Consider the following 12,564-nt stretch of genomic DNA (forward strand, 5'->3'; position numbering starts at 1 on the left):
CCTACTGGTGGAAAAGGGAACTGCATGTCCAAAATTAACTTTCTTTTTGTAATAGCTTTGTCCACCGGGGAGACAGAGACATCAAACTAGTTTCATTCAGTAGAGGGGGACAGGGGACAACTTTCACAACCTCTTTTTTACCCCTACTAGTGAAAAATGGAACTGCATGTACAGATTATACCTTATTTATATCCTTACAATGTCAAAATTTACATAATGCAGATTTTTGCTGTTAATACTGTAAAGCTGGCTTTAAACAATCTGTACTGTAAAAAAATGAAACATAAATAAAGGAGACTTGACTTGACCCTACTGGTTGAATATGGAACAGCACATAAAAATATGAATGCTGTTAATAGGTTCCCAGACCTCACCCCAAAAATTGTCAGGACAACAGCCATTTTGACAGAACTCGTGTTTATGCAAACATTCAACATAAAATGAAAACCATACAAAATTAAACAATATCTTTTTACATCTTTTGTCTCAAAGGATTTAGTAGTGTTTACTTACAGAAAGCACACAACCACAGTGCTCTTTTTAGTTTTCGTACACCTTTTTTGGTAATGTTGACACAGACTGCGTGGTACCATCTTGCAAAGCTGCTGCACTGAATCTGGTGGGGGGAAATTGAAATAATGAAAATATATGATCTTTATTTACTTAATACAAAGTACTACAGAACATTTGCTTTAATGTCATTTCAAGGTTGACTCCATACTAATTATTTAATTATCTGCATACTAATTATATAAGTAGATGTAATAGTTTAACACATAAGATCTATGTCAAATAGCTTATCTAATAAGAATTGTTTCATAATAAAGGACACAAACCCATGTGTTCAGACCCACACGTCCAGCAGGAGACTCTTGTCCACAAAAGGAGCAATGATCCTTGGGGTTGAACACTGTAATTACATTCTCACAAATCAGTGTTCTATTTTAAATGCTCTAATTTTTTGATAGATAGATATATTTTTAAAAAATTAATTAATATTAAAATAATTTAATAACATTAAAAATTAAATTTCAGCCAGTAAGAACCTAAAACTGAAATGGCCTCTGATTACAAGACTATAAATATTCTTACATTATGGTCCAATGAAGGTGTATATTTAAGAAAACTGTGATAAGCTGTAATTAGCAACTTTGTTTTGTACTCTGGCCCTGTGAAAAAAAAAAAAAAAAATGCTGACACTTCTTACTAAGTATATAAACTAATCAAGTGCTTACAAATCAATTGCAAATTAAATAATTAACTCCTGGTTTGTATATTGTATTCTCTTAACTGTTAATGTATTAATAGATTAATATATAGTGAGTTCTTCACTCATTGTCAGGGTATAAATCAAAATTTTATAATTAGGTCATATGTAAAGACTAAGATAATGCTTTTTATTCCTTGTAAACATCTAAATAAGTAAATATTTTTCACTTTACATTAGGTCATGGAAAATTATGACAATTTATTATGGTTAATACATTTGAACCAAAAAATAAAAATAAATCTTGACATTTAATATGAGCTTAGTTAGTGGTTTAGTCATGAAAGTCTCTCATTCACCGCTATAAAAGTTAACCCAACTATGAATACTTCCACTTTTGAGAACCCCAGAAATATGAAAAGGACCTACCCTAACCTAATCCAAAGTGCTAACATTTTGCGGTTAATAAGTTGTTAACAAAGCATAAAAAAACATCTAACTGTTCACATATGAGCTAATTAATTAAATGTAATTAATTAAAGTAATCTTGTTAATTACAGTAACAAGGAATTAAATCACTAATTGTACAGTATATAGCCTTATCTTAATATATTAATAATGTACATAATGAAATATATAAAATATGAATTAAGTATATTTTGCAAATGATTTGTTGACTTTAGATCATTTTGTAGGAGGCTTGGCTTTTCATGCCCATATATGTAGTGAAAGAGCACTCATACTGAAAGATTTGTGCATGATTCTCATTAATGTGTGCTTAAAATACATACCTGATGCTTCTAGGATGGTTACTGCCATCTCCTTACGCAGCTCAGATAGGATATGCTGGCTAGAAGGTATCCTGATTTTAGATGGTGTCTCTGGAAATGACTCCACTACCTCCTTAGCCATCTGTTGGGTAACATAAATATCATTAAACAAACTTGCAAAATACATTAGCCATTAAAGAATAAGAAATTTAAATATTACACATTTGAGGTTATGCAAAAATTAGTGTTCTAAGGTTCTAAATTGTATAGCTACCTGCATGACATAAACACCACAGCTACAACTGTCTTTTTGAATGGTGTGCTTCAACACACCATGTGTCCATGCCACATCCACCCAGTCCGTCTTACCATACAGTATTTGCCGCATTTTGAAGTATGTTCTACACGTGAGAATTGTATATTATCAAATTTAGTTATATTAGTTCATATGATAATGTATTGTATGATAATTTAAAAAAGGGAATAATATAATACAATACCTGAATCTTTCGGCAGCAAGTTCGGATTCTTTAGCTTCATCTAACCCTTGGGGATCCACCACTAAAACCTTCTGTGATGTCCTATTGAGGTACTGTTAAAACATATAGTTTGGTTAGTTTTTCATATACATAAGTAATGAACTATGGTTTAACAATGGTTTTACACACCAGAAATTTCCAGTGGTTCTTGTTTACTTGCATAAATCCGATTATGGCGTCATATTTTTCAAAGTTGACCTTCAAACGAGTTGAAATATTATATTATATTATTGTACTTGTCCTTTTGACCTTTTCATTTTGCACAGAAGAACAACCGTAAAGTCTGACCTTTCGGAAACTGTGCCTGGACATGGCAGATCTCTCCCCAAACACAACAACACCGGCAGAGAAGTGGTTGAATAAAAAGATGTACTTTCCATAACCTTTGGAATTTAACAAGGTTTGGATGTAGCTTTCGATAACCTGAAAACATTTAGGAAAATTAAATTTATACCCTTACATCTCATTACAATAGTAGTGACATAGTATTTGTCAAATGTATCTTCACTCATTAGCCTACAAGTAGTGAAAGTTAAACTCAATGCACAATAGTGACTGTTTCACATTTAGTTAAAATATATGTATTAATCAATGGTATGCATAAAGCATTTGTCATTTTATGATAATAAATATACACTTTCTGTCTATATTGTCCTTTCAAAAATAGCATTGGGCATCCTTTCACTTAAAACTATACCAGTACAAATATGAAAATACATCCTGAAATGTAGGTTCAGAATACCATGTAGTATTTACAGTGGTGGTTAATTTAAATCCTTACTATCTAACTGGATTATAAATATATAATATATCACTGCTTGGTAATGTATACTGTAAAAAATAAATGTAAAAAAAAAAAAAATAGTAAAATACATGGCAGCAAAGTGTGCCAAACATTTACCATTAATGAAAATAACAGTTAAACATCATTAAAAAAGAAACACTCAGTGACTGGCAGAAGCATTTGCCAAACAAAAACTGTACAATTAAGGTAAAATATCCTAATTCATCTCCTAATTTTAAGTTAAAAAAACTAAATAAAATATCCTAATTCATCTCCTAATTTTAAGTTAAAAAACAAAATAAAATATCCTAATTCATCTCCTAATTTTAAGTTAAAAAAAACAAAAACACTAACAGATCTCTCTAGATGTCAGCATCTTTACTTATTACAAACCAGACTGACTTTCTTTAATATAAAACTTCTTAAGAATTAAATGAGGTTAAGATGTTGATGTTTTTGTTGTTGTTGTTGTTGTTGTTGTTTTAATAATAATAAAGTTTTAAAGTCACTGTTATGGAAGTGAGCATTTGCTTTACTTAGGCTCTTGACCCTTGACTTTTTAAATTATTATTTTTTTTCTGATTGTTATTTATTATTATTAATAAATTATATTTAGAAATTCTTTGGACAAGATGATGTAGACACAGACATCAAGATTCAGCGTATGAACAATGGTGACAATCCAACAAATATTCAGAACAACTATCACAAATCAAGGTACTAAAGCTCCCTTTTTCACCAGTAGGGGTACGAAAAGAGGTTGTGAAAGTTGTCCCCTGTCCCCCTCTACTGAATGACACTGGTTTGATGTCTCTGTCTCACTGAGGGACAAAGCTATTACAAAAAGAAAGTTAATTTTGAGTTGCAGTTCCCTTTTCCACCAGTAGGGGTAAAAAAGAGGTTGTGAAAGTTGTCCCCTGTCCCCCTCTACTGAATGACACTAGTTTGATGTCTCTGTCTCCCCGGTGGACAAAGCTATTACAAAAAGAAAGTTAATTTTGAACATGCAATTTCCTTTTCCACCAGTAGGGGTAAAAAATAAATGTTGTGAAAGTTGTCCCCTGTCCCCCTCTACTGAATGACACTGGTTTGATGTCTCTGTCTCTCTGATGGACAAAGCTATTACAAAAAGAATGTTAATATTAGACATGCAGTTCCCTTTTCCACCAGTAGGGGTAAAAAAGAGGTTGTGAAAGTTGTCCCCTGTCCCCTTTTACTGAATGACACTGGTTTGATGTCTCTGTCTCTCTGATAGACAAAGCTATTACAAAAAGAAAGTTAATTTTGAGTTGCAGTTCCCTTTTCCACCAGTAGGGGTAAAAAACAGGTTGTGAAAGTTGTCCCCTGTCCTCCTCTACTGAATGACACTAGTTTGATGTCTCTGTCTCCCCGGTGGACAAAGCTATTACAAAAAGAAAGTTAATTTTGAACATGCAATTTCCTTTTCCACCAGTAGGGGTAAAAAAGAGGTTGTGAAAGTTGTCCCCTGTCCCCCTCTACTGAATGACACTGGTTTGATGTCTCTGTCTCCCCGGTGGACAAAGCTATTACAAAAAGAAAGTTAATTTTGGACATGCAGTTCCCTTTTCCACCAGTAGGGGTAAAAAAGAGGTTGTGAAAGTTGTCCCCTGTCCCCTTTTACTGAATGACACTGGTCTCATGTTTATAGGACTTTTAACAAAAGAGCTATTAGAAAAACACCACTCACCGAGTTATAGCAAAAAACGAAGAAAACTTGCACTTTCCCCACGGTCCCCAACTTACAGCTCAGCCAAGAGCGAGTCTTCTTGCCGTAACTCACATTGCGACGGCTTTGGCGGGTCATTGCTCGTTAGATCGAGCAAAAATAATGAAAAGAAAGCTTGTGAAACATTACTAGCTTTGCCCTTTTAACGATAATACCGTTTAGATTTTGGGGGAGCGTGTCGTTTTGGAGTTATTGCCGTTTATTGCTGAATGTGTGACGAATATCCAAAACAAAACTAACTTTACTCCGCTGCGTATAGCGTTACTGTTTTACAAAGGGGAAAATAGCAGATTGAGTACAGTGGAACACGCACTGACGCTTTAGCTATAAATATATAGTTTTAGAAACAGATCGAGGAACACACTCGATCTTGCCGTTCTGTGAGGAGAGTATTCGTCCTGCACAGACTATTTGAATTAAATGAAGTTTAGTTTCAATTCAGCTCTCTGATACACAATAACGTTATTATAGCTATTTGAATGACGCTGGAACACGCAGACATCAGGATAGCTATAAACAAGGCATTCTAGAATTTAAGGAACACGCTTAATTCTTACCTTATAGTATGTGTGGTACAGATCTGAAATTTACTGCAGACTGGAGTTTAGAGACAAGACAGCAGACTGGGGTTACAGCTCTCACTCATTCAGGCACTCGTTCAAACGGACCGCGCCGTGCGCGCTGCATACGTCACACAAACACTGAGGGGTTTAATAATTTGCGTTGATAAAAAGAAAAATGACTTGATATGTGCTCCAAATTTAGATTAAACTGCCCGAATTATACTCCACCATTACTGTAGGGAAAACACCCTACAAGTAAAATTAGCTCAAATGAAATATTTAGGGAATTAGAAAGAGTTGTTTAGATTACGACCGAGCAACTGATTCGTCCAGCGTTCATTTGCTCGAGCCGTAATAAGCTCTTGTAACGGATATAAATATCCAACAATCGTGAAAACACTGATTAGAGCACGGTAACTTGATCACAGTTTAAGACATTAAATCATAAAGCACATAATACAAGACACTTTCCTTTTAAAATCTACAAGAGATTTTATTTATTCTAACACAAACTAATCTAACACAAAGGCACGCACACACACACACACACACATTCATACGCGTTGCAGTAAGAAGGAAATGAGAGAGAAAGAGTTTTGAAAGAGAGAGAGAGAGAGAGTGATCTGATTAACCGAATTCCTATCAATGCATTTCAAGGACCAGAACGAACCATGAATCATTCATTTATGCACCAGTTCAGTTTTGGTCTGGAGGTACTTGCTTGCGTTGACTTAAAGGTGAATTTCCCTCGTCGTGCAGAGAGGGGTTTCCCAAGTCGATGATTGGTCCAGATCAGGTCCGTGTGGAACAATGAAGGAAGTCTCTTTGTCGCTGGAGTTGAAGCGGCAAAAGTCGTTGGTTGAACTTTGCGGCGAAACTTAGGACACGAGACTTTCAGCGGTAAAGGAAAATTAAGTAAAGAAAAGAAAAGTGAGTGAAGGTGGGATGGCTTGAATGAGCGGCTGGTCTGTTCTTCTTGTTACTCCATTGTTCTTGGTACTCTGGTCATGGTTTCTCTTACCAGAACTAACCAACTCCAGTTCGTTTACTAACCAACTTCTCCCCATTCACTATCTTGCAATATGATCATTTAAACTTAGTTGTTTGTCACACCTCTGAGGAGTCTTGGCCAATCAGACATTGTCCTGTTTCAAGAGGGCCTTCCTCTGCCCCCAATAAAACATAAGTGTCACATCCTGGTCTGTCTCTGCTTTAGCAGATTGCCATTTTAACCTAATTGCTGTTAAATGGGATACAATACATTTTAAACAGATTTCATTCAAGTCAGGATATAGGAAAGGGGGAAAGAATCAAATTAAGTCCAAATAAGGCATACTTTCAATCATTCAGTCAAGAGTTAACACATTTAAATGAATTGTGAGTGTTTCTAAAGCCTAACTGTTTACAGGTAGTACTTGTGGACACATAATGCAAAATGTATGTAGTTAAAAGATGTTTGATAAGTCCGTTAAAATTGTTGGAACAATTTTGAAGCAGATTTATTTGTTCAACAGTCTCTTTGGCTCTCCTGTGAAGTAAGGAAACAAAAGGGTCTGGATTGTCTCTCTGTCTTCTTGGGTGACCCTTTGGTATGTCGCTTCTGCTATCAGGAAGCATGTGTCGTAAAAGTAATCAGCCTGGCTTTATCTGCAGACGGTTCGGAGCCGGAACCTCAATTCTGAATTAGAATTATGTTTTGAAAGAATCATCTAAATGATTCATTTGTCTGGTTCGTCCACAGTTCTTACAGGTCGTAGTAAGAGAGGAAGAAGCTGAAGATCGAGGAGGATAGAAGCAGTGAGGGTGATGGCAGAGATGAAGAATATAAGCCATAGATTGTTGTGAAAGTCAAGCATTTTGGTACATTTTCCTATGCCAGTTTGGAAGATTTGATCCATACTACAACCAGAGGTCAGGAAAGATGCCACTGAATACTGGCCTCACTGCACTGACAAACAAATGCTCCTAAAATGATGACTAAACGGTCAAAATCGAGTTTCATGTGGAAAGTGTGGACTACACTGAAAAAGAAGAGTCTTTTTGATTTCCACTTGTGCTACAATCATTGATTTGGACAAGAAAGAAATTGTTTTAAGATTGTTTTTTTTTTTTTTTTTTTTTTTTGAAACACTAAGACAAGGTTTCACTATTGCTAAGGCAGTGAAGTTGCATCTGAATTTGTGTCAAGTTTTTGATATTTTCACATGCAATTGAAATGAAATATGGTAGCACAAGATGAAATGGAACTTTCTTTCTTTCTTTTTGTTTTTTTTGAAACACTAAGACCTTTTCACTACTAATCAGATAATAAAAATGCATTTGAATGAGTGTGAAGTTTCAGAAAATTTGCCAAAAATAATTTACTCAAATAGGACAATGTCAGTTATAAATGACAAAATCCTAAAAAAAAAAAAAAAAAGGTCAAAGGTCAGATGTAGAAAATTAATTTTGGAAAAAAACAATAGCCTTAAATATATGTAAATTATAAAGTTATTGATTTTTTTCTAACTGTGATTTCAAAATGAGTCTCATAGAGGGTTAGATTTAAAAAGATTTTTAGGGGGGACAAAAGGATTTTGCAATTTTACAGATAAGTGACCATTGTCAATAATATAAAATGACTTTGAGGGGGAAAATTACATTTTGATTATTTTTGTTTAAAGTCAAACTGTTCATTTTGATGTACAGAATGAGCAGAAGCTGGAACATTAGGACAGTAAATAAAGATATGTGAAGTTTGGCGTCTCCACTGGTGACAGAAACTCAATTATTTCCAGTAAGCTGCAGTGTTTTTAATTAAGTTCCTTCCTTGAGAATCTTCCTCATACCTACAAAACCATATCCTTCTTTTCAAAGCTAAACATTTAAAGATGTGTAACAATGTGAGGACATCATTGTTGTCTTGTATTGTTCTCACAGAACATCCGTGAATAATAGAGATGGAACTGATTAAAACTGAAACTAAAAACACTTTTAGCTGCACATGTATTTTAAAATTAATGATCTGAGAGGAGTGCAAAATAATTAGGTTATTATATTTTGTGCCATGTGAAATCAAACAATAGTTTTGAGTAGACTTGCAAACTGAACATCACTGTCATTGATGTCAACAGTTGAAATTATACACACAGACACAAACACACTGATCGCGGACTCCATCAGGTTAAAAATAATGTTGTTACTTGAGAGCACTTTATATTAGGTGTCTTTAACATACTAATATTTAAATGAATCATTTGATACAATGCACTTATTGTGTACATACATGTTTTTAACCCTTTAACTGCCCCACCAAGAAAAAAGCATTTGAACATTTTTTTGTTTATATTTTTATCTCATTATATCACTAGTTACCACACTTACTGTATTTTTTTTCAATACATCCCATATTTTTTTTAAATATCAGCCTCTACCAAATGGTTGAGATGGCACTTAAAGGTAAATTAAAAAAATTCGGTAACACTTTACTTGAAGGGGTGTGCATAAGACTGACATGACACCTTCATAATCATGACATGACACATGCAATGAATATGAAGGAGGGTTTATGAATGTTTATGACAACTGTCATTAAGTGTCATTCGCTCAATTATGTCATTTTTAATGCAAAGATGACATTGTTTGAGATGTCCGAGTTATGACAACTTGACATAAACCAATACATCATAACCTGTCAGTGTCTTTGTCATGACAGCTTGACATCATTTAGCTTTATGGGTTAACATTACATTAAACTGTCATGTGGTTGGTTTTGACATTGGCTGTCATGAGGCCATTATAATAGTGTCATGAATATGTATCTTGAGCTCAACTACAGTGGTACAAATTTAACTTGTCATTAAAATGTCATTAAGTGACAGTACTCTGACAAATAATATTATATATGATTTATAACAGTGTCATGACTATTTTTCATTTCATGTTTTTTTTTAAAGTTTCCTCCAACAGAAGGTCAGATAATAGACAATTTCAAATTTCGTAAAAAAGATGACAGTGTTATAAAATAATGGTAACACTTTATTTTAGGGTCTTTTAACTAGTTGCTTATTATACTATTAGCATTCATATGGCTAACATTATTGGCTATTTATTAGTACTTATAAAGCACATATTAATGCCTTATTCTGCATGACCTTATTCTACATTCTTAATCCTACCCAATACCTAAACTTAACAATTAACTATAATAAGCAGTAAATTAAAGAGTTTTTTGAGGGAAAAGTTAGTTAATCGTTTATATATGTGTTCCCTATACTGAAGTGCTATGTTATACTGAAGTAATGTTAACCCATAAAGCCAAGTAGTTTTTTAAGTTTGATAATTAATCTGCTATGTCATGTTTATGACAGGTTATGATGTTTTGCTAATGTCAAGTTGTCGTAACAAAGACATCTCAAACAATGTCATCTTTGCATTAAAAATGACATAATTGAGCGAATGACATTTAATGACAGTTGTCATAAACATGCATAAAACCTCCGTCATATTCATGACACGTGTCATGTCAAGATTATGAAGGTGTCATGTCAGTCTTATGCACACCCCTTCAAGTAAAGTGTTACCAAAAATTCATACACATACTATGAAATTCAGAAAATATGAACGATGATACTCATTTATTTAAAACATAATCAAAATAAAATAGTTTTATATATTGAATCTTGTTTATTTATTGAAATATTCTATAAAATATTTCAGATTTTCATTTTATGATAGAAAATTACATGTTTTATTTTTTTTTAACAATAAACAAAATTAAATAACACAAATAACTAAAAGTAACAAAAATAAAGACATTACATTCTTTCTGCATTCAAAAATGAAACACAAAATAGCAAAAGATAGTAATATAATGGCATTTTAGGCTTTTATAATTCAAGAAACGCCATCACGTGTGGTAGTGCAACAGGATTTTTCTTTTTTTTTTGGCATATGAACATTTCTCTTCTCAGACAGGGTGATAATTTGGATCCTCTTCTGGGTCATCAACATCACTGAGCTCAGCATCAGAATCTGGGGGGTTTTCTGGGACAAGGGCCTGAAAGAGTGCATGTTCTTGTACCATAGAAACTGTTGACATCCATCTAGTAACTGTAAAAAAAAGCAACAACAAACAAATAAATAACAATCTCTTACAATTTTAGTAATGTTAGTTCACCAGCATGTTATTTAAGAAGTAATTGCCTCTGATAATTATGATTTCCACACATTAATTCAATGAATTCATTATATTTACATCAAAAAATATGCAAAAGTGGCAAAAAATACATATTTAAGAAATTATCTCATCATATTCATGAAGAAATAACAATAGCTGTCATATTCATAGCTAATAATGATCAGAAGTTTATATTTCTCAGCAAATAGTCCATTCTGACTGCAGAAATGGATGATCTGAAAACATTACCTTAGCTTTTCAACATGAACACAATAAGTACATTATTTTTGATGTAAGTACATAGTAGTTAAAGACACCTAATATATAGTGTGACCAATTTTAATGAAATCAAAAGAGGCATAAGGATTACAAAATCAGCCATAAGGTGAGCAAGATATCATGCACAACTAGACTGTACAGTAACGATACAGATTATTAACATTTATTATAAACTTTTACATAACGTACACAAAGTTTACAAATCTTAGCAACAAAGCAAGAGCAGAATCAGAACATGTTTGGAACAAGATGAACCAGATTTTCTTGCTTTTTTCACAGTTTACAGAGTTATGGTAATTGTATAAATGTTTTAAAAGCAGTTTTCTTTTTTCCAAGCAGACATATTTTCTTCCGCTTTCTCAGAAGTGTGATTGAATGAAACAATGAATGAGGCTTTTCACATGTTTCTCAGTGGTTATTTAAAATATCTCATATTCTATATGTTTAGGCTGTATTTGGATTTTAATTTAGCTTAAATCATAATGAGTTTCACAAATCTGAACTCTTATAAAGCACTTCAATTGCATTTAGTTATTAGTGATAAATTCCATTACCATCAGCAGTCCATCTACTGTGAGTCTTACTGACTAAATAAAGCAAACTGGCTTTATCTTCCAGTCATAAATACTGTATAGTGAAGTATAACCAAAGTAAGTATGAAATAAGTATAACCAGCGGACAGAGAGGCGATAGATGTGATACATATCAATGATCAGTACAAAATGACCTATAAATGCAACTTGCCCATAATTATTCTGTTCTTAAAACAAAACAAATAAATAAACAAACATATCAATAAACAAAGAAATAAACGACAACAACTTATGAATAAATACAAATTTCCATTACTGTATTAAAAGTATGGGACAATTTTATTTTTATTTTGTATCAGTAGAGAGTTTAATATAATGTTTACCAAAAAGTAAATGTAGTTGCAGAGAAACACACAGTTGCATAACACTCTCTCCGGTAACTGTGATGACTTGAAGCAACTTATTCAACCGGTTGATAAACATGAAGAATTTTTAGTTTTACTTTCTCTGTGATGTAATCACACAATTTTACTCTCTTTCTCTTCAGCATCACTGCCTTAAATGTCTTGCCAGGTTGATTAAGGAATTTGCAACCAGTCAAAAACTTCATGGTAAAGCCACTAATTTACTGTAAGTATTTCAGAAAAACTATTTTTATTATTCACTTCACTTACGGAAACACTTTACATACAATAAAGAAAAGCTCACAACAAACAACCACAAAAACTCTTTCCCATCAGAAAAATTCCCCAACAATGACAGAGGAAGTATGATGCTTTCCAAAGAAACAGTCATCATAAACACCTTCAGGTGCAGATGCAGATTGTCTCCAGCGATAGCAGATCTCAACATTCCTCAGCTCTCAGGTCATATGAGCTGCTGGGATGGACCTCGATCACTGCCCAGATTTATCAGCTGCTGTAAATGATATAAAAGCAAGAGAGAACACCTACAGATACAACAGTGAGACATCACAAGCTCATC

General features: G+C 33.3%; 1 protein-coding gene across 3 annotated transcripts; it reads right to left on the reverse strand.

The window, feature by feature from the left end:
* Positions 1 to 147: 147 nt before the first annotated feature.
* LOC137005062 (uncharacterized) lies at positions 148 to 3,516 on the reverse strand. Of its 3 annotated transcripts, XM_067365824.1 has the most exons (8): positions 2,805 to 3,516; positions 2,646 to 2,714; positions 2,478 to 2,569; positions 2,252 to 2,378; positions 1,999 to 2,119; positions 1,093 to 1,169; positions 837 to 910; positions 148 to 616 (listed from the first exon to the last, which is right to left on the reverse strand). In XM_067365824.1, the coding sequence occupies exons 1-7, from the start codon at positions 2,826 to 2,828 to the stop codon at positions 845 to 847; spliced, it is 576 nt and encodes a 191-aa protein (XP_067221925.1). In that variant the 5' UTR covers positions 2,829 to 3,516; the 3' UTR covers positions 148 to 616; positions 837 to 844. The 3 variants fall into 3 exon arrangements, with proteins under 3 accessions (XP_067221925.1, XP_067221924.1, XP_067221926.1); XM_067365823.1 differs by lacking the exon at positions 1,093 to 1,169; XM_067365825.1 differs by lacking the exons at positions 1,093 to 1,169; positions 2,646 to 2,714.
* Between the last annotated feature and the right edge of the window lie 9,048 nt (positions 3,517 to 12,564).

This window comes from Chanodichthys erythropterus, chromosome 17, assembly GCF_024489055.1.
Source record: "Chanodichthys erythropterus isolate Z2021 chromosome 17, ASM2448905v1, whole genome shotgun sequence".
In the NCBI taxonomy this organism is placed as follows: domain Eukaryota; kingdom Metazoa; phylum Chordata; class Actinopteri; order Cypriniformes; family Xenocyprididae; genus Chanodichthys; species Chanodichthys erythropterus.